The 26,863-nt window shown below is 34.5% G+C and overlaps 1 protein-coding gene across 11 annotated transcripts in view; it reads right to left on the reverse strand.

The window, feature by feature from the left end:
- Positions 1–7,346: 7,346 nt before the first annotated feature.
- LOC127384259 (heparan sulfate glucosamine 3-O-sulfotransferase 1-like) overlaps positions 7,347–26,863 on the reverse strand; it is an 82,238-nt gene continuing 62,721 nt past the window's right edge. For 5 of the 11 annotated variants that reach the window (XM_051618364.1, XM_051618362.1, XM_051618361.1 and 2 more), the window contains one exon: positions 7,347–15,250. In XM_051618364.1, the coding sequence (XP_051474324.1) occupies positions 14,202–15,131 (930 nt within the window). In that variant the 5' untranslated portion in view covers positions 15,132–15,250 and the 3' untranslated portion in view covers positions 7,347–14,201. The remainder of the gene's footprint in view (positions 15,251–26,863) is intronic. The other 6 variants (XR_007889396.1, XR_007889393.1, XR_007889397.1 and 3 more) reach the window with 6 other exon arrangements.

Below are 26,863 nucleotides of genomic sequence, written 5' to 3' on the forward strand. Positions count from 1 at the left end.
CCTTTTTATTACTATTCTGATTGACAGCAGTTTGGATAAGATTTATTTGTTAAACTTGAATATTTCTAGTGTAAGTATTAGCCTATGTTACCTCTTTTGAAAAATTCGGTGAATGGAAATTGATACTTATATGACATTATTTGTATTATCTTGCACAGAAGTCTAAAATATGTCAGATTAACTGTGTTCTAGAAGTGAATACTACTTCCCCTGTTGTATATTACTTCTTATTGAGCAAATCTAGACAATAAACTTACATGCAGGTAGCTAAAGTGTAAGCATCTAAAGTTAGGTGAGATCATTCTCATACAGATCATTGTTTGATTGCTCACAACTGTCTTTTATATTTGCAGTCTTGCAAAATATTGAGAGATTATTTACAGTCTCTTCTGCTTCTACTTGGTGTCTCCATTCCGTAAGTTCTCCATATTCACTCCTGCAGCAGTTCTATAACAAAATAATTTAACTTTTACTATCCTCGGTAATGTATTTCTGCAGATATTAATGATTGGTCCTCTGTTTATACTACCAAGTTTTAAAATAGGACTGTTTTGAACCTGCTAACACCATTGTGTACAAAAGTTGGCTTTTTTGTGTTTTTAAAAATTCAGACAATAATGTGTTTACCTGACATAAAATCTTTGTGACTTTCCAGTTGCTGCTAATTCACATGGAGTTTTCATCAGTCTAATGATAGTCTGCATATTATAACTGTATTTTGTAAAATATATCTTTGTTCCTGCAGAAAATATCTGGTGTTTCAAGATTGAAACTCATTTATGCAGTAGCTCTTTTCTGTCACCCTAGCCATCAAGAGAAAGAAAAGGTGTAGATGCAATTTGATACTATGTATTTCACCTGAATATAAAACCAGATGAGAACCTGGCTTCTAATGGAGGCAGATGGCCAGCTACCAAAAGCATTTTTAGTATAATTTTGATTGTATTAGTTCAAACATGCATGGTTACTTATCTGTCTGCTCTAGGTTTTATGTGTGCCTGATTGCCTTATCATCTTGAATGATTAAACTTCACTACAGTTCCACATAATAGGATCACTTTTTTTCTAAGTGAGGGCAACGTGTAGTTGTTTCATAGTGTCTTATGTATGTCGGAAGGACAGTGTATACCTAGGGCACTATTCCATTCTTCTGATTTATGTCCTAAATGTTCTGGGATTCAGGGAGGCTTAAGTGACTTGTCCAAGACTGCACAGAAAAGAGAAAGCTTGCTATCTCAACACTATTAGTACTGTTAGAGCTAAATGGTTCTGAGTTATGTGTAGGCAGTTATTGAAAGATTTTCCCAGCATTCATGAATCTTAAATTTATGCTTCTCTAAACTATTAGAATATTCTTCATCTATCAAGCAAAATAAATAAATAAATTTTTAAATTGACATATGTAAACTTAGCTAATGTAAGCACTTAGATGACTTTAAACAGCTAAAATTTATGCCCTTGTTGAATAGAAAATTGAAATGAGATAAAACTTTTTAGTTTGTACAAAGGAGAATGAAAGCAGATAAATGACAAATTGATGTATCAGAAACAATATATGAGATGTGACATAAATTATCTTCTGATATGTTAATGAATTCTAGATAGAGAAGTTGGCAATATGATGATTTATGGATATTTTAATAAATTAAATTAAAAATTGAAAGGTGATCTGAGTGAAAGAATCCCCAGGAATCTTTTGAAAAAGTAAGTAGGGATTTGAACATTTAAAGAGGCTTTTTATAGACCCTGATATTCACATATACACATATTTGAATTTTAAACAGATACGTCTGAAAAATCTAATGAGCCTATCACCAGTACCACTTCTTGTACTTACACAGAAATACCAAATTTAAACATCCTTATTTAGAAATACATATTGGACTCTTGCATGTACTAAAAAAAATATTCCATATTTAGGGAAATAATCTTTTTGGCTACCCAGAAAATCCTGCATGCCTGTTTGACACTGATGAGTAAAGCTAATACATATACGGATGCAAAAATAAACAACTTAGATATTTGTTATTAAAACTTAACTTTAGCCAAAATGAAATGGTTAGGTAGAACTTATTCAAGGAAGGCTAATTTTGAAGTGTTGTTTTTGTTCTCTTTGGCTTTCCCACAAGAAATACAAACAACTATGTAGAAAAAATAAGAAAATATTGCTGTGGAAGGAAAAAGTACTTATATCTGTCAGCACAGACTGCTAGTCATTCTAATTAACTGGATGAAACTTTCACAGTTAAGATGTATCTTTAAAATGCAAAAAGAGCCACCTTGGCTTAAGTTTATATGAGAAATGTTCTTATTGGCTTCTTCACATCTTCATTTTCTATCATTAGAAGCACATTATATAAGAGTAATTGAGAAAGAATTCTTATAATACGGAATATTTCTAAAGCCATCAGTATTCTCTTTACACTGCAGTGAGTATTCAAACAACATGGAGTAATTTTGAGAAGAAAAAGTCAACAGAGATCTAAAAATATGACATAAATATATGAGAAACAATACCTCTCTTCATTTTATCTAATGTTCTCCTATATGGTACATCCAATTTTTCTATACACTTTGAGTCTACTTCTTTTCTCTTTTAAATAAAGATCCATTTAGCATTTGTTGATACGCCCCAGGACCACTTAAGTAAACCTGCATCTTATCATAATACATTTCAATTTTTTACACACGAAATATAGTCATTGTTTTGTAGGCCCCATGTAGGACAGGTATGCTTTTAATGTTAACTTACACTGTAGGGTTTGAAATTTCTTTCAGTACAGAAGCTCTGAATATCTACTTTTGGTGTAAATAAAGCCATATCTTTTTCTCTCTCCCTTCTCAGAAGTTCCAAGTAGTTTGATTTCCCCACCACTCCCTCCTATTACTGAAAGACATGATGCATTGTATTTAAGAAATTTGGAAAATAATTTATTTTCTCTTCCATTTTTCTTTATTAAGGTTATCAGTAGATCAGACTGATAAACCATCACTACAGACAACACGCTGCCTGTAGCAGAAGTACAGGCACAGTATGGCTGTGTTCTGTCTGGATAGTTCAAGGAGCTGCTTAGGGAATACTACTACAGTCTTTGTGACTGCGCATTAATTGGTGCAGAATTATGTATGTAAAGGATGCTAGATGAAGTTTGCATCAATAGAGGCATTGTCTGGAATGTGGCTCTTTTATTTAAAATTCTATAGCATCATGTAAATAAATTGTCCCAACAGCACTTGCTTTTCCTTTTTGCAACATTTTCCCTGATTAAATGTGCATCCTATTTGACTGCTCCTGAAGGAAGTCACAGAAAATTAACAGCTGGTGGTAAGCCTGGTGGCTTTGAAGAGAAAACTGCTCCTTCCTCTTTACTAAAAGCTTTGAAACGAGCTAGGTCTCTTCAGTTATTTGGTCACAGTACGGATAAGCTGAAATAGGTATGAATTGGTTGAAGGAGAGGTACACAGTTGGCTTCCAAAGACTAGAAGAAAATTTTCACGTTGTAGTTTTCTCTGAGTGCCAGAGTGAAAGTATTTAGTTGAGGATAAACTACAAGACTATTGTGAAATTGTTGCTTCCAAGCACTTAAAAAAAAAATAATCTTTCAGTTGTTAATAGGTTTATAAATGCAAACTTGATGCCATTCCCATCCATAACAGAGTAACGAACTTCTAGGTATAATTCATCAAGAAAACAAAAGTATGTTAACTATCAAACCACAAATGTATTATATTATGTAATTTATACCTCATTCTCATAAACAGAATGCTGGACAGTATTAGAGAATGAATATAGCTCTAATCTGGTTTAAATGTTCTTGCATAAACATATAGGAAAGCTTCATGACTGAGTAATAGCAAATCCCACATGAAATGTTGATGATCTAAGTAATCTAAAGAACACTACAGGGCAGAGACCGAAAGCTTAGAGTTTCTGTTTAAAGCATATTGCACAAATATTTTCAAAGTATCACGTCTCATTATGAGAAAAAGAAGAATGTAAAGATTATGTATCACTGACTATTATCAGCAGAATAATACATCCCCTAGTTAAAAAAGTGAGTGTTAATAGAGTTCTATATAAATGTTACAAATTTCTACCATGAGCCAAACTGAGATTAAATTAGCACAAGATTTACCTTTGAATTACACCATTTAGCACAAAATTAAATGAGGATCTGATGAGCAGAGGTTGGCCCCTCTAACTGTTTACCTCACCACCTTTTTACATGACCTCCTCTTGATACTGCAGATTCAGATAGTTTTCCAGCTAATTAGTTGGGAATAGGAAGTCTGTGATGAACCTCTCTCCAACTTCGTCAGTTTCCATGTTCGAAGTTCAAGTGTCAAGGCAATTGCTCTTTTTTCCCAAAAAGTTTCAACTATTGGAATTTTGTGTAAGTATCTTGTCATTATTTTTTAATTGAAGGAAATGCCTATGTTTTTTTGGTTGTAGAGAAGAAAAGCAGGGATATATAACACTGGAACAAATTAAGGCTTAAAAAGAAAGGTAAAATCAAGCTGAAGATTATAAAGAAACCTGTGCTTTTTCTTTTAGTCTTGCGTTCCTTTGGGACTGGCTTATTTTTCTAAGCCACCTGGGACGGCAGATGATGCCAGCATATTTTTGAACCTAGTTATCTTTTACCTGGCATTGTCTCTCACAAGGGTTTAGTTTCTTCCTAAACTTATGTGTAAAGTGCAATCTGGTTTATTGAGAATTTAAGAGCAAAATGGCCCAAATTATCATTAGCATAATCTAATCTCCAGTTGCAATGAAAGAAGACTTGGAATTATTTTCCATTTATGTGACTGAACTATGTTATAGAAACACAAGATTAGCTAAAACAGAATCCCTGTTTTGCTCTGCTGCTGTCTCCAGGACATTTCGAAACTGCTCACAGCTTAGGTGAGTGCCATGGGAATTGCTGGGGGTGGGGAAAGGTAGTAGGGTTTTGCACATTCCTGCACATACTTATATATATTTATACATATTTTCTTTAATCATTGGTATTTAATTAAAACTGTCTAGTTTAGTTTTCAGTTTGGAAAGTCTCTCTCCTTGTTCTCTCTCTCCTTTCCTTACCGGAATGGGAGGGGGAGGCGATGGAGAGAATTGTTGTCATTGGTTTAATTTCTGATCCTGAGCCAAACTGTGACAACTGCCACCTCTTGATATTCAGAAAGACCTAAATGATCATCAGTTAACAACAAAGAAATGGTCAGTGAGTACAACTTTGAATCAGCAGCAATAAAAAAATCTTTTGGTAGTTTGGATAAAATGCTTTCTAAAGTAAACCAAAAGTATTTATTTGCATTGCTGTTAGTGTTGAAAATACTGTATTTATATTTCTTACATGAACTGGTGGCTTAATAAGCACTGAAGGTATGTTGGAAAGTGTTAGAATATATTCTATCATTTGGATCAGCTTTAGGCAATTACACATGTAAACATAATTACTATGGTACAATTTTTTTAAGCATATTGGTCTCGAGTTTGTGATGAATGAATCTTCAGTGTGTCTTCCCAAAACCTTTAAAAATTTAATTAATCCAATATTAACTTATTTTAGATATGCCAGAAGCATCATCCTATTACTAATAAGTTGAAATAGTCAGCAGGAAGTGCAGGCCCCTTCCTAGCATTGCCAGGACTCATCTCTGTGTGTATCCAGCAACCTGGGTGATATGTTGACAGAATGAGGCCAGCGATGCAAATACAGGAATTTTTCCACTCTCTCTTCTTGCAGTTTATTGCTTGTTATTGACTAATACCCTGACTAGAATTTCTACAGAAAAATAAAATTGAAGAGAGAAACAGCTTCTACGTTAACATTACTATCAAATGTATAATTTGTGTATTAAGTTATAAGAGTATTTATGTTTCAGAAAGTACAGTTATTTCATTTGGCTTATCAGACACCTCAGACTGAAGTAGCATTCTCTACATCTATAAATTTTGGGCTAGATCCTTAGTTTGAATTAGAATAGTTTTCATAGTTACTACAGCTAACTGAAATAAGTGCCACCTTACATTAGTGAAGTGCATGAATCCAAATACTTCTGCTAAACATAAAATAAATACGCATTTTTTAAAATAGAAGGTGATTTTTTTTCCAGTCCTCCAAAAAATAACCTGATTTGTTACGTTTGTTTTGCATGTTAGGATTAGCTATTTTGTCTTAATTGCTTGCAAGTCTGTAATCTGGTTTCCTGAACATACTAAAACAGCAGAGACAAAATGTATTGTTTTTTTTTTTTTTTTGAAAGCATAGTATGTTTCAGCTTTTACTTTTCTAAGATCAGGAAAGCGCAATCTGAGATTAAAACTATTTATTCCAGGAAAGAGAAAAGCCAGAATTCATTAATAAATGGAAAAAAAAAAAATATATTAAAAAAAAGTAGAGAAGAATCCATAGATGGAGAAAAGAATCAAAGATAGTGGGTGACTGGCAGTGAACTTGTGTTTATGTGAAATTAACATCCTGGGCCTTAGTATTAAAGTGAGGTAACATAATCCTGTTCCTTCTGATTGTAATTAACAGATGATCAGATTAGGGAGTCATACAAGCATATATTACTGTACCCAATACTTACTTGATGAAAAGGAGTCACAGAAAAAGGACTGTAACAAGACAACAAGCTTCTGTATTTCTGGCTCATTGTATCCAGTAGCTACAGAAAGCTGGATTAGTGTCATTTATTAATACTTTTCTGCATGGCTCTATTTTGCTAGAATAATCACCATTTGTGACAGCTGCATGTTGGAACAAAAATAATGGAGGACCCAGCACTTAGCAAAAGGCAATTACATGAAGCTTCCAAAGTTAGCTTGCTGTTACCAATGGAATACAGACTGCAACTTGGCAAAAATTGGTCTGGCAGATAAACTGAGGAGAAAGCAGTCATCTGAATGGCTGAAGCAGCCTTGGCTCTATATAATCTGGAGCACACATTACTCAGTATGATTCAACAGGTATCATTTTTAATCATTATAGCTTTATTTCATATGCCATTTTTTCCAGTTGTGAAAATGTGTCTTGGCTACTACCCCACCTAATCTTTGTCTTTTTGATTGTGAACTCTGCTGACGTAACATTGAAATCAGCTGGCCAAAAGGGTATTTGCTACAAAATTATTCTTTCAAGAGAGACGTGGGAGGGCGCGACACAAGGCATGCGAGAACTAAAAATACAGTAAACAGTTTTATAAAGCTAATAAAAGGTAGTAACATTTGTATGATAATTTCTTATTTAAGACACCAAAACAAAAAGTTTTTTGTCTTCTCAGACTTTTAATTGAAAAATTCCAATTTTGTTATTGAACAATATAGAGGAGATTTACGGAAATTAAAGGAAATGAAAACACCCAATTTTATTTGTGAAAAGTATGAAAAGCAGTTTACTTAAATCCTGTTCTTCTTGCTCATTGAACATAAACAGTCCGTAAGTATATGACCTATTAGTATTTTTTTTTTTCCAGATCATCTGTGAAACTTTGTATTCATTTTGTTGTATGTACACTTGACAAAGAACCTCGATCACATGAACATGGGTTGTCTGGAAAACACATAATGGATATAGCTTACTTTGAGAATGAAATACTCATTGTCTGCAAGGTGAAAGTATTAAGAGCAGTATATGGTGGTAGCTCAAGAAGATGTCTAGTGCGTGACCTAAACAGACTTTAGTTTATTACAACAAGAAATCATAAGTTGCAGACAGCTCATACTGCAACAGTTGGCTCTGGTTTAGTGTGCCATCAGCAGGATCACTTTAATTCACAGCTGTAGATTTTGGATTTGTTTTAATCTGAGTATATTTTGCAAGCTGTGTATGATGCATGTGTGCATGTTTAAGTATAGCATATGCTGTTTATGAGCCTTTAATCTTTCTTCACTCAAGGCAACGATGCACCCCGTGCAGTTAGTTTTCTGTCAGTGTCACTCGTCTTGAGTTGTAGATTTGTATTGTGGCAGAGTATAGAAAAGGTATCTTCAGTCTTCTCATGACAGTTACACAGTATTTTTCTAGGCTCACAGTCCTTGTCAAATCAACAACAAAACAATCGCACCTTGTGCTATAACTTTCCAGAAGGTATTTAAAATGCCCAAAACTTACTGTAGAGAATTGTTACTTCCCATCCAATTTGCCTTAGTAGTACTGCAGCTCTTCACCCAGGGATAAACATGATATATTCAACCTGTACTTGGACGTTACAGTATTGTAGTATTCCCTAATAAGATGAAATAATACAGTGTTTTGAAAATGTACATTAATGTAAGTCCCTAATAACCTAATTGACCATAAAATTAATTTAGGCATTTAGAATACCTAGATAAATCCCTGGAATAGCATGTCACTTAGTCCTGTGCATTGTCTTATCAGGCCATTCATAATATTAATTTGTAACTGTGCCATATTATGTCAACAAACATTTAGCAGAAGAGGGCCTTCAGCTCACGTTTTATTGCACTCTAGTTGGTCTTATTTTTTCCTATTGCAAGTTTGGCTGAATATTCATATTAGAAAGTTTACAATGGACTGAATGGTCACATCCAAATAGTTAAAAAATAAAAACACGTTAGCCAGTCCAAGTGGCAAAGGGAATGGATTCTGAATTACCTTTGCTTCACTTTTATTACTGCCATCTGATTTACATCTGTAAGTCAGTGCTTTAGAGTAACAATGTAAGAGTTTAAAAATTCTTCAGAATAAGCAAAACTGTGACATAGCTGTAGTATGTAATGACGAGAGGAAAAATACAAAGAGATTGTTAAACTCTTATCCGTCTATATATAAAAATTCACTTCACAGTCTGAATTCTGGTATGATAATTCTTTGCATTTATTGGCAGTGTGACTCAAACCACCTTCTTATCTCAGAAGAGACAATACAAAACCTGAGAAATGTCCTTTGACAGAGAAACTGTACCACTGGTAAAGAGTTTCCATTAAGATGGTTTTCTTTAATCACTTACTGAGATGTTTTTGCAATGGAACTAAAATAACGTACAATGTAAAAGTGTAAGACAATTTTGCATCAGAAAGCAGACTTCATAGTATTTATTATGCGGGCTAATATATCACATCTATTTTACCAGGAAATTGATTTATGTTGTTGTATTTTCCCAAAGTAGCAAATTCAACTTCGAGTACTAATTTATACTTGGCAGTTCCATTAGTACCTTGGCTTCAGAAAATTTTCCAGGAATTTTGGTAAGTTCATGTTACCGTTAGTTAACCTTTAAGACATGACAATGCCTCTGTAATCACAGAATGTGTTTTATAAAATAGCAAAATAATTCAGTAAGTCACTGAAGCTTGAAATAATCAAAGTGGAAATTATGTGGCCAGTAACAAAATATTGACCATTAACTGCTGGTAATGACTAATGTTCTAGGCAAATTATTACAAATTTTAATTTCAATGTGTCTCTTCACTTCTACAATAAAATTCAAGCTTTTAAAGGGATTGAAGGATCAAATCCACAAGTATAGAAAAAAAGATATCTACAGGAATACAATCTTTATCTGAACAATTTAAATGTTCTCTTCTCTGCAAGGACATGTTACGTTTAGTATTGTTATTGTGAAACTAAGAAACTTTTACTAAGAATCAAGGTACTGGGGAGTGTGTCTCGCTCTTTTTCTTTTTTTAACTGTTCTCCAATAAAGCAAAGGAGTAACTAATATTTTTGGTTTTAGCCAACTAAATTAAAAAAGAAATTATAGGGATTATGATAGTACTAACATTTTTGTCCAATTTAAGAAAGCATCTGAATTGACAAAGTTAATAAGCAGTCAAACCTGCTGGAAGTAACCACATTTTTAAAGTTCTTTTTGATGCACTCTTGGAATGTGCATGAAGACTGAAAACTCTCTATGTGGATGCACTTCCCTACAGCAGTCAGTCTAATTTTTCTTTGATGCTTTTCATAGGATTATCTATTGGCTTTGTATCAAAAGGATACTGAAGTGTCAATGTTGTGTAGCAATGTACAATAGTGTGTACTGACCGTACGTCCTCTGTAAAGTTCTCCATAAGTTGTCCTACGGATATTCCAAAAATGTCTCTGCTTTAACAGGTATTGAAGAGGAACTGTAAATGCTCTATCCAGACTAAGCTCTGAAATGAAAGAAAAGAAGTCATCCCAAGGCCTTTAAGCATCAAGATACAGAGGACACAATGCAAAAACTCAATCCTCTTCCTGGTAAAATAACGGGGGTGAGTGCAATAGAGGAACCTCTTTGTTTTATTCCCATTACTTAAGTACTAGCAGCTTTCAGGGGCAAAGCCCTAGCTCTTAAATTTCCTAATGGTTTTTCTTTATGTACTATAGATGATATATACAGCCCATATAAAAAAAGCCCAAATCTAATATTAGACTCACCTAGGTATTAGATGTGAGTGTACTGTTTATTGTGGCAAAGGCTAAATTGATCCAGTCACAGTTAAAGTTGCTTGATACTGCTAATTTTCAGTGATATTAGGTCATTTTTTTAATAAAAAAGGAACAGTATTTAAAAGGAAAGCTTAATATTCGTTGAATACAAAACAACATCAAAGAGCTCCTCGAATCATCATAAATTCTGCAGTAGTCTTACAGATGTGACTGTATCAATTGTTTCAAATGTTCCCAACAACCTTGAAAACAACTGCATGATCTCTTTGAGAAACATTCCCACATGTAATTTATTTTTGTGAACACCTCTTGAGTACCAGATGAGGTGAAAGTCCTTTGATGACCAATTTGGAGAAGAACGATTTATGGTTTACTACCTATTGTGGAAATTTAGAAGAGATAGTTATAATTTCTTAAATTGAGAACCGTCTTGCTAATAACATCTTTAAGCTGATTGTGAGCCTCCAGTTATTTCCAAAATTTGACTAGTTTTGAATTCCAAGTGCCAAAAACTGAGGACTTTTTATTTCGGTATTACTAAAGTATGGTTCAGTGCATCTTCTATTAAGTTTATCTGATCCACCTTCTGAGGATAAGGGAATAAGGGTAATCTTTTGAAGCTAATAAGAATGGAGAAGGTCAGAAATGCATGAGATAATATTTTCAGCACCACAAAATGAGAAACTGAGTGAAATAGTTTGTAATGTTAAATTATAGTCTCCTATATTTATTGAATTCTGTTATGCAGAGGTTAAATTGCATCTCTGTAGACCACTTACCAAAACAAAACTTCAGATTAGAATTTTGATTTATGTAAAAACCAAAATAACTAATCCCTCTTCCAAATTATACTATGCATAAAATATTTATTTTGATACATTCTAAAATGATCATTGAACATCAACTCTGTCCTTCCCAAAAATGCTCAGCACGACTGAAGAGTGTTAACAAATCAAGTAGATGTATGCATCACTAATCCATACAGAGCAGTTCTCCTTGAAATGTAAATTCCGGAAAGGGACCTGCATTGTCAAAGATGCATGCAGCTTCTGCCAACTGGTGTTCCAGCACTCAACTCATTTAAAGATTAGCTGTAAACTTCAGAGAAGAGACAGACTTGATGCCTGCAAGCATAAATAAAGACAGACATTAGAAATTTTGTATTTTGTGACACATAAGACAAGTGAACTCTTCAGTTACTGGCAACTACCCAAACCCTTTGTTAAAGCATACATGGTTTTCAAGTTACCTTCTTGCAAAACAAACAAACACACAAACAAAAACCAAAACAAACCAAAAAAAACCACAAAACAAACCAAACAAACAGACAAACAAAACAAAAAACACACACACACACAAAAACCCCACCAACCTTATTCAATGCTACTGAATTAAATCAGTATTGAAAAGAGCAAAATGAGAATACGGGAAGTTTTGGAATGTATAAGAAACAGAAAACAATGCTGAAGAAAACCTACAATCTATGATATAAACTGCTGTTGTTCTGCTACCTTCAATACTGCATTTCTGAAATTAAGGGACTGGAAAGAGTTTCAATCACTGAAATTGCATTGGTCAGAAAGGACAGGTTATGTTAAACATTATAGGGATTCTGGATTTGGGGCTTCTCTTATTAGATAAAAATGCTGTGCCCATCAAATACAAAGTGTTGATCCAATATAAAATCACTCTGCGGATTGAGGGTTCAGAAATTTTTTGGGTTAAAAAAGGTACTATAGACTACACAATGTATTATCACAGTTTGCCTGTACAATGTCCTTGTAGAGATGGTGTAATACCCACATAAACATCCTGTTTGGCTGATTTGAAAGAAATACATTAATATTTCCGCACCTGATTAACATAAATTTTTGTACTCCTGAGTAGTACCCAGATATGATCATATTAATGACTAAGAAGCCACAATCTCAGAAAAGGCGGAAGAAGTAAATAACAATTTGGTTCCCCTGTAGAAATCAGAGCTGAAATAAATTATCATACTTCAGAAAGATAATTTCAGAAGTTAATTATATGCTAATGTAATGACAAATGTAATTTTCTCTCATATATACACATACAAGTAGCAGAAGAGATAAAAAATAAGATTTTTTAATTGTTCTTTTTAAAAAATTTTTACCTTTATTGAGGGAACATTTGATGAAAGCTATTTTCACATAATCTGGCTGGATCTAATTCTGTCCAGCTTCAGTGGACTACTGCTACCTGCCTAACATCTAAGTAGTCCCTTCTTGGTAGCCTAAAAATTAGCACTGCAATACATACGTTTTAGTCTGTGAAATGGAAGATTGAATCCCATGTTAGGAACGTACAGTCCTGAAGCTTTACCATGGTTTAAACAGAAGGAAACAGATTCAAGATCCTCTCCAGGGACAGGTGAAGTTTGATTCTGCAATGCTCGGAGTGGGCCCACACTATGAAGTGTCCTGAGAAGCTTGAAGAGGAATGCACGTAATGAACGCTTTTTCTGGATTGTAAGGTACGTCAGACAAGAACATTTGCATTTGTAGTTCTATCTGGCACCATATTTAACATTTCAACTTGATTTTCTTCTTTGGTTTTGATATAAAATAAGATGTGTACATGAAAAAGGAGAACAGACCAGCACAACACTATCAAACAAAACAAAACAAAATTCCTAATGCAGGGGTATAGATGGGGGTGGGTTTATGTAGAATCTGACTATTTCATACTTGGCATATTGAACAGTGTATCTGAGTTATACAGTACAGCAAGATGTAATTGTAACTTTGAGAACATCCCATTGTGTGCATTAGAAATGACAAAAATCCTCCATGCTTTGGAGAGCAAGCAAATAATTTTTTTTTCTTTTAACAAGAATCAGTGTGCCATTGGAGATATGTAAACTAACATCAGGAGAGCAAGAGAATAACTAGTCACAGAATACAAACATTAATAATATGGCAGTTCTAATGAAGAGCTTTCCCACTCAAGAGCAAAGAGATGTAAATTATACCAGCAGCTGTACAAATATTTGATTATATTAATATTTTTTGCATTAATATTTTTTAGTGTCTAGAGTAATAGTGTAAACTGAGGTTGCCGTGGATATTTTAATTTCTTTAAATTCAGAACTCTCACTTAAATCTTCTTCAAGCTGTTCATATTTTCACTTTGGAGATTATATGTTTGTCTGTTTGTTTTGCAAACCCAAGATAGTAAGAGTGTGGTTTAATGCTAATGGTATATAGACAGGGACCTTCTAGTTCTCCCATTTAAAATCACAGGTGAAATAGATTCCTTTTATTATTAATTAAGAACTTTGGCATATTAACAGAGGATTAAATACTTATTTGAGCTACTACATATGTCCCTGTTTTAACATACAATTTAAGTTCTTGTATGAAAAAATCATAGAAATCAATGCCACTATTATTGTGTGTGATATAAAAAACACAACAAAAAATACAGAACAGTTAGAATAATACCATTTCAAATATTTACATTTTTTACACTGTTAGAAGCAGTCACTTTGCCAAAAGAGCACAAATCCTGTAACAGATACGTATTTGAATTAAGTCTGCTGAAGTTTATGTATTTGCATGATGAGAAAAGATCAGAATATGACTCACAGTAATTATACAAATGTATTATACTTATTTTTCCCAAAGAAAAGGGTACCATTTCAAAAAGATGTGCTATTCCATTGAAGCATGTAACCAGTATGTTAAGTTCTTGTAATACGAATCTCTACAGTTTAGAAACATATGTTTAAAAGAGTTTGATTCAGGCCCTTTAAAAGAAACATTGATTCCAAATGCATTAATGCCAGTCAAAGGAATGGTTAACCATTCTGTAAAATTTTGCATTGTGCTCTCTGAAATAAGAATACAGTTGCTCTAAAACAGTGTTGTTAACAAGAGGATGGGGACGCCCTTTGGATTCATGTAAACATCTCTCCCTTCCATCACTTCTAATGCAGTAGAATCCCTTGGTTTGGTTAAAATAAAAATTCGAAGACATAATTCTGGAAGGAAGATTTAGAAATCTTTCAACTTTTTGTAACTCAGGAAGAGGGTCCTTGATCAAAGTATTGCCATCCACTATGTGAATCTGATCCAAACTGAAATGCTTAAGCCACTTTTCCATATGAACATCATATAGGCTTCTCTGAATAGCTTTGTATTTGGTATTAAGTGCTCCATTCTTAATAACAATATCTTCAAAGAGCTGAACAGGCTTGTGGCTTTCTACTCTGTTGTAATATACTTGGGTATAGTCAGATATAACTCTCTCCGTGGGATCTCTCAGAATGAGGAGCAGTTTAATGGAGCTATTCATGTCATGAATTCTTTCTGGAGCCTCTGGTGATGTAAAATAGCCTGGTGTTTTCTCAATTGTAATTTGATTTCCATAAGAAAACGGCATCAGACTTCTATACCAGTCTATTCCTTTCACATAATTTTCATCCCAGTCAAAGAAGTGGACTTCTGTAGCTGCTACCACAATATTAGGATGAATATCCAACATTTCCAGCAAAGCCCTTGTTCCTCCTTTACGAACTCCTATGATGATTGTCTGAGGTATTTGTCGGCTTGTGCCAGGAGGTCTCACCTGTGCTGAATAGTGTTCACTTTTATTGCTGAATAATCCTACTTGTGACTTCAGTGTTTCCAACAGTGCCCCGTTCTCATCAGGAGCACCCTGAGCATGAGCCAGCAGGAGATAAGCTGACACTAGTAGAAAGGCCATGTGGAGAGGAATAATTAGTTCAAGATAATGGTGTACTTCACTAATGAAAGAATAGGTAAGTGCCCTCCCAAGCTGGCTGGCAGAACCCGTGGTAAACACACAGCAAGTTTCTGGAGCATCTACAAAATAAAATAAGACAAATCAGTATTTCTAAGCCCATCACCAGTTTGAAATTCAACTCGTAATTCAATTCACAAAATCTGTGATCACAACAGAAAATCTATACTGAAAGTGTTTCCCTCAAATTTCTTTCAGAACAAAAAAATACCATGTGGGTTGTTTTGGGTTTTTTTCCTTAGGTGACCAATGAGAGATACTAACCCTTCAATAGCTTGTATTTCCTCTGATTCACCTGATTTTATATTTCTGACCATTATTTGCTTGCTTTGATTTCCCTAGTCTTCTTCCAAATATACCAAATAGTTCTCCTGCCTTATGTACTGTACCCAATATAATACTAATAATAATTACAGAGCATTTCTTTTATGTCAATGTCTTTCCCCAAATTCCCTTCTGGAATAGTATATCTTAATCTAAATAATGTCACTGGATGGGGGTGCATCCATTTCATTTCCAGTGAGCTGTGGATCATACACAAAAGTTCTGTTGACTAAACACAGAAGACAAAGTACAGATATTGGCAAAAAATTGGAATCTGAACTCTTTAGAACAGAAAACTAATACTGTGACAAAGCAAGGGTGAAGTGTCTCAGTTGGGCCAGCATAGAAAAAAAGAAATTAGGTGGATTCTTTGCAATTATCCAAGTACTGTGAAACATAGTCACTTAAATGTTGAGAAAAATCTTGGCAAAATCAGATCTTCAGATAATATTCTGCAGTTCCTCCAAAGCTCCCTATAAAAGGTACCTAGATGTTCTCTGAGCACCTAAAATCTTTTGCAGGGAAGCAAGTCTGGTTTGAGCTGGACACTTTCTAGTTTTGTAATCCATGTAGCATACAATAATTTTAAGAAAGTGGAGTATGTTAAAACTCATAAAAACTGAAAAAAAAAAAAAGCTTCATGCTTGCAGGTTTAGACAGGTGCCACGTGTAAGTCAAAGAAAATGTCACTGTAACTGACGTTACCTTTGGGTAACTCTTGTATGTATTTGAAACAGATTGCTAGTGATCTGACATCACAAGTGCAGTGATCAGCAAAATCAGATCAATGCAACCACGTGTACTGGAACCACTATGCTTGGATTGCCTGTTTCTGTGTGAAAATCTCACAGGACTGTTGGACTTCATCCCATTTCTGAGCAATTACAACATTTTAAGAGTTACAGATCTACATCTTTGTTTTCCTTTTAATATAGAGCATAGTAACAAGCTGCAGTCATTTTAAAAGCAGTAACTGGTTTTGGAATATTTTTGAATTATGTCTCATATCTTGAAGTAGTCTCAGAAATACTACAACTTTAGCTCCTTCTATTTAGTTTCACTGTCAGTTTCTTTCTTTTTCTGAATATATTGGTCACAGTACTTTTCCTCTTAGAAACAACCTTAGAAAACACAGCAAGTTCCCATTTGTCATGGCTCTGGGGAGCACTCAGTATTTCTATTTTAAAATTGTTTACTTTGAGACTTACTTTACAAACTTACACATTTCACGTAAGAACATTTTTTATAATAATGGTCTAGCCAATGTAGCAGATTCTTTTAATCTATTTTCTAAATCTTATTAAAACCTATTTCAGCTTCTTGGATATCTAGGGAATTACTCTTGTTAGCCTGAATGAGCTCTAAACTCACAGACAGATAGCAAATACTAACCCTAAAATTGCCATTTGAAAAAATAAACTATGACCTTTAGTGAGTAAATCTGTGGAAAACGTTCTCTGTTACGTCCAAGCAAGACCTGAAAGCCAACTGCTTCTTCCAAAAGACCACAGCTTCAATCAGGTAAAGTGTGTAAGCAAACACTTGCTAGATTCTGGAAATGCCCAAGTACAAATTTGCTTTGTAATCAGAGACTGGAAAAAATACTGTTCTCATTTACAATATTCATTCGCAAAGAAGCCTGCAAGCTGAATGTGAAGCTCACACCTAGAACTAAGGAAAGATTGGTCTTTCAAAATATCCTCAGGTTCACATGTGTGAGTCTAACATACCACCTGAGATCAGTATCTCTCTATAAAACACAATTAGAAAGCAAGTAACAGAAGAAATTCTGCATTTTCTATGGACCAAGGTATTAGCAACACTTTTGAAAACAATTGTTAAGTTTAATCAGTTTGCAATTAATTAGTTGTTTTCTATAGTGAAAATTTCTTACAGTCATTGCTAGAACAAAGCCTTACCCAGGAAATAAGACCAGAAATAATGGATTTTAGAATGTGCTGTAAAACTGGTGCCTAAATAGATCAAAACCGTCTTTGGGAGCAATGCCTTCAGAACAATATTCAAGCTTCAGCCTAAGATATTTGATTGATTTTGGTGAAGCTCTAAGACATTAGATCCTGCGGTTAGGTTATAATTGCTATATAAATATAAAGGTTTTAAAGATGATTTATCAAATGTAATTGGAATGTAATTTGAATAATTTGTATGTTGCTTTTCTGCCTTCACGCATTTAAATGCACATTTTGAGAATATATGAACTGCTTTTAATTATGAAAACAATATGTTTTACATTGCTGCACTGCACACTCTTTGAGTCTCAGACTATTCCTCATAAATTAACCCCATGATACATGATAAGAATTATAGTGGTTTATTACACTTTTTTTTCCTATTATTTAGTAGTGTTAGTGTTGCTTAGTAACATAAGGAACATAAACAGATATTATATTTAATAAGCAGGAATGAAGTTCAGAAATAAATGCATGCTGCAGAAAGGACTAGGTAAGTAAATAATACCTTGGGATTTTGTTTGTTTTACTTTTCTAAAACCTTAGACTAGACTAAAGGAGCAAATATCCTGGCTGAAAAATCATTTTAATATTGTAGCAACATTCTAAAGACCCTTAACTGCTGCAGTCTATTGTAAAAAATACTTCTAAGTAACTTATGTTTATCTCACTTCAGGGTAAGGTAAACCTAACTATATTATTATTACTAATTTATAATATTAATTGCTAATAATACTTTCCACTGGCTGTAGTGCTTCTCACTGTAGAATTTCACAACACTTTCTGTTAATGAACTGTCTGCACCCTATTAAGGCTCCATTCTCACCTTACAGGAAATTGCAACTGACCAACCTATAAATGCAGTTCACGAGTGCAAACGCTTTGGAAAATCAGGGTTAATGTGATCTGCTCAAGTTCATATAACAGGTTTATAGTCCAACCAAGAAAAAAAAACCCAGGGCTTCCAATTCCCTTTCTAATTCCAACTTTGTGCCATTTGATGGCAGGCATTCATATCTGTAATGGTAACTTGTACTTGGGTTACATGCTGAACTGAAAAACGAAGAGATTCCCTCAGCACAAGATTTAAGTATTTTGTGGAATACAGCACTTACTTCCTACCCCCTACCCCCAAATTGAAACAAAGTACAAACTCAGGATCTTCTTGTTTCAAGCTGTTTGTGCAGAAATACCCTGTTTGCTACCGAAAACTACAAGGGGTGGTGTTCAGAACAAGGATAATAAAGCACCAATTTATGTTTGGGTTGTTTTTTAAAAAAAATATATTTGGGTTTTTAAACGTGTACTGCTTTTCCTGTGTATTTCTATCAGATACCAGCTCCTCCCAACACAGAGATCAGACACTGCAAAGAGTAAAAACATTTTAAGTCTTACAGACACACATTTATAACACCTCAATTATGTGTCTATAATTAAAAACATCTCTGACAAGATAAAAAACACTATAGCAGCCTACCTGTATTCGCAGCCAAAGGTCATACAAGGTGAACAGTTTCAGGATTTTTTAAAAAAGAAAATCATACTGTGAAAAAGTAAAGTGTAAAGTATCCATATACAGACTGGCTTTATGTAATACATCATTCTAAATAACAACAACACTAACACAACTCTAAAAGTTTTCAAGTTTCTGAAATTAAGAAATCGATTAAATAAAGGCTAGATACTTAACATAATGAAAGCAAATCTGCTCTCAGTATGTCTTATACATTTTTGAAAAACAGGCAAATGAAGAATCCAGTGGATATGTCATACATCACTTAATATAAGCCAATATCAATTTATTCAAAGCCAGTAACTCAATGACTAATTCTATTAATTCTAAGCATTAAATGTTAGAAGTAATACAACTGCCAAAAGCCACCTTCATAATACCTTAATTCTTCTTTATAGACTCATTTGTGAAATAAAGTACATTTAAAAATACTTGGCACATGTCTAATGGCTGAACAAAAAAAGTATCTTCTTTATTATGAACGGAAATAAACAAAATTCAGCTGCTTCTGTCCACACAGTCAGATTTGCCTAGACTGAGTTCAGGAGAAAACGGCAGCACATTTCCAAAAGTGAAAAAAAATATTTAGAATTTTGAAAAAGTTTCCTACATAAAACCAGCTGTGAGTAGATCTTACTTTTATGCCAAGCAGTGCAATTACTTCAGGGTTATGTTAGAACAAGATCAATTAGAAATCGGTGCAATTGAATATGTTTAGAGCTGTGTCCTATAAGTTTCAGTGAGATCTGATTCAGAATCCCAAGTTACCTGTTCCATGAAATTGAACACTGTGTGTGAAAGGACCCTGTGCCCCTGCACATGGATAACCCTTTCTCTTCAGATAGGACATGAAATATTCTGCTATACGTTTACCCTATACTCTGTAGACAGATTAAGTGTAATGACTAGGTAACATTCCCATGATGCCAGTACTGGCCTTTACCAAAATCTGTGAGAAGATGTTAGTCCGTTTCTATGAATATGCACAGATTGGACATGAAGAATACCTCTCACCTCCAATTGTGGAAAAATGTCTGATGCAAACTGGAGAAAGCAAGAAAGATTGAGTGTGAATAAAATACAACATTGGAGGTTTTTAAAAGAGCTTCAGGTTAAGCTCTTCTGGTCTCTGGTTATACAAGGAGTAGAGGACTAAGTACAAAAAGGAGCACAGATCCCAGAGTCAAACAAACATCACAGCAGTTCATCTTGCTGGTGAAAAATGTTAGCATTCTTGTATGCTTCAGAATTTTGTTCACTTGTCTTTTACTCAAACTATGGACATATTTGTAACAGGAAGATGTACTGAGAATTCTTAAATTAAGCACTACCTAGAAAAACATGATCCCACAGGCTGTCCCAAAATGCTGTCTTGCTGCAGTAATAATTCTTCTGGAAATGAAAGAGTCTAAAGGTGTCTCTTTAAGCATCAATACAAAAAAACATACACTATCCCAAAGACAGACCAAGACATTAACATTTTAAGTCCTAATATCAGCAGTGAATTTATTTGGATGAATCTTTTCTAATGAGATTGCAGTTTTATAACAGCCAACAATTCCTACCCTACAGGAATAAAAAAAAGAAAATAGCTATTTGGGGAGTCAAGATAGGAGCTGCAAAGTAATGGCAGTTGGCTGCAGGCTTCCCTTCTACCAGGTACACAGACTATAATGAGTAAAAAGAAAAGCTAAGAAAGGTTAGCATAATCCATAAACACATTAAATCATTGGCAGGTGATATTAGCAGACAGTAGTTTCACAAAAAGTTTGGTTTCCTAAGGCCAGCATTATATTTTCTAATTCCTTTTTCTGATAACTCAAGATAGAAAATTGCCTGATGATAATATGACTGCAGATATATATATAACAGTGCCTTATATACGGTAATATATGCAGTTAAATACAGTAATATATTTCTGAGCTAAATAAACTTTCTACAGCTGTAGCCTACAGGTTATGTTTTATGGTCTTTTTGAAAAATATCATACTCAAACCATCCACATCAAAGTTAAGGAATGACAATTTCATAAAGGGCCTTAATCTATTTAGTCCATAAAGCCAGGTACAGTCTAAGCCTGCCTAGATAGACATTAAAAAAAAATCTGTTCCTATTAAGGTGTAAAGCATAGCTAGCAATCAGATTAATACAGGTGACAAGGCCAATTTTGTATGTCTAATCACTCTATGTATCACATTGGCATATTTCAAATGGAATCACATTATGGTTTTGTTGAATTAAATTTACACCTCTAATTGTTAATTATGTGTCAGGACTAATATAAACTGAAGTAACAAAGATGCCATACCAGGTCTGGAGCCAAATAAGCAGTAACTGTGTAATTATATAGGTACAAGATGTAACAATGTGTGGCTGATGATAACTAGGTTTTGTGTTTATTTTTTACAGAGTTTACTAAGGTAAAACTTCAATGTCTCTACCTCTGGTATAACTGCCCACACTCATTGTCACAAAGAAATATTTAATACTCACTGATATTTGGGAATTAAATTGGCTGCAGAGGTTTTATGAAAGAACTTAAAAGGAAAAGATACCTTAGAGGGTCAGAAATGGTAATAGAAGCATTTGATAGAGATGAGGATAGGTTAGTTCCCTATTGTACAAAACAGCAAATCCCTACGGGACATCCATGGCAAACAGGCAACTCTAGAACCTGTTACACTGTTTTATGAAGAGTACATCTTCCTGACATTAAAAAAAAACAACAGTGACAAATGAGCAAAACCGTAAATCCCTGCTAATCTGAACTGGTGGGGATTCAAAAGCATCACAACTTCAAGGACTCCAAAAAGGGAAGACTCACAGGGGAATTTTTCTGGGCAGCCCTTGACAATATTCTGCCTTATGTTTTCAGCACTGCCCCAGTGCAGGGTGAGAGCACTCCAGGCAGAGCTCATCAGACACTGGCAGCTGCATGGGGAGCTGCCTAAGGCAGCCAGAGAAGGCACAAAGTCTTGCAGGCAATGAGATTCCTTTGTCCCCACCTTGAATGCTCTCCCACAGTTAAACACTTCAGTAAAGTCTAAGCCAAGGTCAGTATCTCACCCTCTGTTTATAATACAATTTTGGAGAACTTTTCCAAGGCTCTGGCATTAGCCTGTGGGAAGTAGTTAAATGATGCCAAATCATAAGAATTGTATTGGGTCCTGTATAAGTGCTGCATATCCCCATTACACAAGGCACAAAATGAAGTGCTCCTTCTCCTGGTATTAAGTCCTACTATCCAACAATCAGTAGATTGGAGACCTTGTAATGTCAAATTCAGACAGTAAGAGAAGGAGCAAAATTCTTCACTCAGGAATATACTGAAAAGCACAGGTGTAAAGTGAGCTGAGAATTCACCCACAAAACAAAGCAGCTGAAAGGCTCATCTGAGTTGAAATAATGGCCTTATAAAGGATGACTGAACAAATTTTAAGAAGTACTTAATTACTGTGTGCAACCAAAAAGACATATTTCTTTTTCTGACTACAGCTATTTCTTTAGTACTTGATATTTTTAATACTTTTTAGGTAACTCAGGATTGTGAAAAATACTGCAGAGAAAAATAAACAGCTCAGGAGCAGGTTTTTGTTTGTTTCTTGTGTTTTGGTTTGTTGTTGTTGTTGTTGGTTTTTTTAGGTGATGAAAAAACAGAGGAAATGAGGAAATATAAAGAAGCTGAAAATATAACTCGTCTAGACAAGTGATTTAAGGTTGAAAGTCTAATTTTGCAATTTTTGGGACTTGTAGGCCCTGAAAAGAGACTAGATTAAGTCAAGGATCAGGGACAAGAGATCTGAGTATGAATGTTTAATGAAATAATAAGATTTGCAAAAACTAAGAAACACATCTAGTCCATATTGAATGTAGGTACACTGGGAGACTTTCAGCATCAAAGAATCCAAAATTACAAAAAACCCAAACAAGTGCACCTCATACTCTTCCTTTTTTGCAAAGTAAATAAACAAGCAGCTCTTGAAGTCAGACACCACAGAAAGCAACTGCCTCACAAGTCATAAAACTGACTAATACAAAAAGTAGTAAAAAAGACAAAACTGTCTTACTCTGTTAAGCAAATCCTTGCTAACAAAGAAAGTAAATATAATACCATAATACAGAACAGGCAAACACATTGGAAAAGAAACAAGTAGGTACTACTCTTCTTGAATAACCACTGAATTAATGTCTTCAACACGTATCTGGTATCAAGTTCTGTGCACGTTCAACCCAGCAGGCAGCTGCAGAAGCACAGGATTGAAAGCAACTGAGGAAACATTTTAAAATCCTGAATAACCTGAGTACCATGCAAAAAATAGAGCAGTGAGCCAAACTCTTGCCTCTTTAGCACTGGCAGGTAGCTAATACCAAACACTTAAGCTTATCTCCAGGATTTCTGAGATGTAGTCAGAGTTCTATCTGACCATGCTTTACACTTCATACTTAGGAAAGACAGAACTTAGAAAAGCTTCTCCACAGTCCAAATATTTCAACCTTCCATGTACAGCCTGAACCTTTATGCATGTCTGTAGTCCAAAGCCAAAGTATTTTAAAAAAATATACAAACACTTGTCAAAACCTCTTAAATTTCAGTGTAAAACGAAGCAACTACATTTCCTCTTTCTCCTAATCAGCGTATTATCATGACAACTTTCTTGTGCAAAAACAATCTCTGCATCTACGAGTTTAAGGGTTCTCCACAAAAACACTTTCTGTGGATGTGCTCTAAACCTGAAAAGCCAGGGGAAAAATACCTGCAGTACCACTGCATCAAACAGCACCGTTAATTCAAGCAGAACATGTTCCCTGCCATGAAGCACCATTTCTCCCCTGTAGCTCAGAGCTACTTGGCACCCAAATAAGCCTTTTGCACTATTAATTCAATGTTGCTTCACTTCAAATCAATTGCAGCTTCTTTGATGGCTGAGAGTGCCTATAGCAATCCTTTGGAGCCTTTAAGTTCTGTCTGTCAATTTTCACCTAAGTCTTTAAGATAAAATTATTTTTAGGAGCCATCACATACATTCAGGATCTGGACTTTAAGACTTCAAATTTGTGAGACTTGTGACTAATGTTGAGGGTTTGTCACATTAGAAACTTTGACTAGGAGCCACTACAGATGTAGCCAGAGATTGCATCAGAGCATGGTAAGATCCCCTTCCAGATTCAAATATTGTATTTGCTGGCTATGATTAGTACTTTTTAATTTGAAATTATAGTATCAACTTGGAGAGCATCTCTTGCACCTAGGTATCTTATAATGACCTTTTACTACTTCTCTCCTTAGGTCTGAATGGTGTTCTCAGTATTCCAATAGTTGACAAGGTGCTAGAAGCTCCTCTAGCAGAGGAGAAGGAGGTAGAGGTAGGGAGAGGCTCTGATATATTATCATAATTAACTGCATACTAATTAGAACAATAAAGGGTTAGAATGTTTAAAAACATTCTCTCTGTAGACTGTACAACACATGTTCTTTAATTGATTGTAAACCCTGATTTCAGCTACTACAAAAAGATAACATGACAGCAGATTGATCTTATATTGCCATAACAACTGGACATTTTCCCAAGGATCAATACTTTAACATGGCGTAAAAGCAAAAAGTACTTCCATTATCTTGCATTCTCCCTCTCAGTCTCCTTCACTCCTGAATAAAGGAGACAAAAAAACAAAGAACACAATTTTGTTCCTTCAGTTCCAGACCAAGGAGGTGAGGAGGCAATTGATTTTGTGAACTATCATTGCCATTGTCTAGACAAAATTATTTTTTTTCCTACTATATAGCATAACAACCCACACATTCCGTGCTGTTTCAGTCCATTTAATTTTTCAGGAAATTTAAAAAAGAAAAGTTGAGTGTCAGTCCTCATTTCTCTTTTACCTGTTCTCCATTACCACTAAAACACTGTCATATAAAGAAAGGATGTAGGAGCTCATATGTGATAGTTTAAAACATAAAATACACATCTTGTGCATGCTGATCAATGTTTTTCTTGCCCCATAAGCACACTCAGCAACTCCTATGCATGGTGCAATTTAAAAGAATTACCTCACTGTACATTTTACTTCTGAGTACATTATTTTTTTCAATGTATTCCGAGTTTTTCCAGAGCATTAACAGAAAAATTTTCAGCATCCTGTGGCATCTTCGTTAGCAGGTTAGTTAGTAGTTGCTTTAAACCTTTTGAAGAACAAATGCCAACATCTGAAAATCAGTTAATTTCCAAGTCCAGTGGGATTAATAGAAAATACAGAAAGCAAAGCACCAAACCAACACTTCCGAATCAGACTGCCTGAAAGCACATGCAATCAGAAAGATACTCTGTTACACTTACTGACAGTGAATAGTACTTCATTAATAAAATGGAGCTGGATAGTGCTGAATAGAAGACTAGAGAATCTTAAGTCCCTACGTAAATGGTGGTGTAATCTTCAAAGATGTTGACCATCTGAAGATTTTGTATCTCTAGGATGGCTGAGAACTCCATTGAAGGTCACCTGTTCTCAAACACTGATAAAACCATTTTCCAGCTCAGAAAGCTGAAGAAACAAACTTCAGTGTGTGTAACAATTCTCTGGCAGGCATTTACAGACTATTTATTTGCAGCTGATGATGTGACCAAACCTTACACCATTTCAGAAAAACTTTTAATTGAAAAAACCCTCATAAACACACAGTAATTCTGAAATATTAACGGGAAATTTAGTTAGGGAAAGAGGATTTCTGCTGAATTACTTATCACAGCCCATCCATCCTCCTATTCTCAGGTTTTAGTGTCTCATTGTTTGGTCATTGAAACATAAAGCGGCTTGCAGATCATAGTCATAACACTATTTCCCCCCAGTCCCATTTGAAAAAATGTGTAGTGCTATTTAAAGCAACTTCATATTTAATTTTGTAGCTATAAAGGATTTTTTATTCATTCTGACTATGAATGTTCAGTCCTCTTACCTTAAATATGTGCCCACAGGGGAAAATAAATCTGTATTTTAGATTTAATTTGTAACTATAAACCACGGAACAGTTACTTCTGTTTATAGCATGCTAAATTAGGTAATGCAAGCCAGCAGTATAAGCTACCGGTTACTGATGTCAGCTCTGTTTTAAAACCACAGCAACAGCTTTTCCTCACAAGGGAGGACAGTATTTTTTCTAGAAACTATAAATCGTGTATATTATTTTATATTTTTAATGATGAATTTTCATCTTAGATTTGTAGTTTGACATTTCTTAGCTAAAATATTTCCACACTCATGTCCCACTTACTCTTTACAGCATCTATCAATTTAAATACATTTCAAACAGAAAGAACCTAATATTAAGAGCAGGTTAAATTTCTTCCAGAACCTTTCTGTCCAGGGGGGAAAAGTCTGACACGGATGTATTTGGAAAGCTGTCACACCTATTGATGCCTTAAAAGAAATTATAGTCAAAAGAAAAAGTCACTTACTCTGAGTTTATAGATAATTAAGAGTTCAGAGCAAGTTTTTGAGATCAGAATCAAAATGTTACAATCAAACAACATTAAAGTGTCAGTGTTTGAGAAATAAGAGGTTCAATTATTGAATGTGAAAGAGTGTCAATGCCTACACATGTAGCTTACCAAAACAATACAAGAAATTAGGGAGTAGCACGTTAAAAACATTGATAAAATGAAGCTCTTTCTCCTGATATTTTAAAAAAACAGACTGATATAATTGTGATTCACATTCTGAGAATGTTTCAGAAACAAAATTTCAGTGAAGTTTAAAAGCAGCAGGAGAAATAAATGATGAAGTCTGACCTATTTCATAAAACATTATGGATCTGCTGTGCTCTTAAGTATGCTAGAGAAATTGGATGTGAAGCATTTTAAATTATAACATAA

The sequence above is a fragment of the Apus apus genome, chromosome 4 (genome assembly GCF_020740795.1).
Source record: "Apus apus isolate bApuApu2 chromosome 4, bApuApu2.pri.cur, whole genome shotgun sequence".
NCBI classification, from domain to species: Eukaryota; Metazoa; Chordata; class Aves; order Apodiformes; family Apodidae; genus Apus; species Apus apus.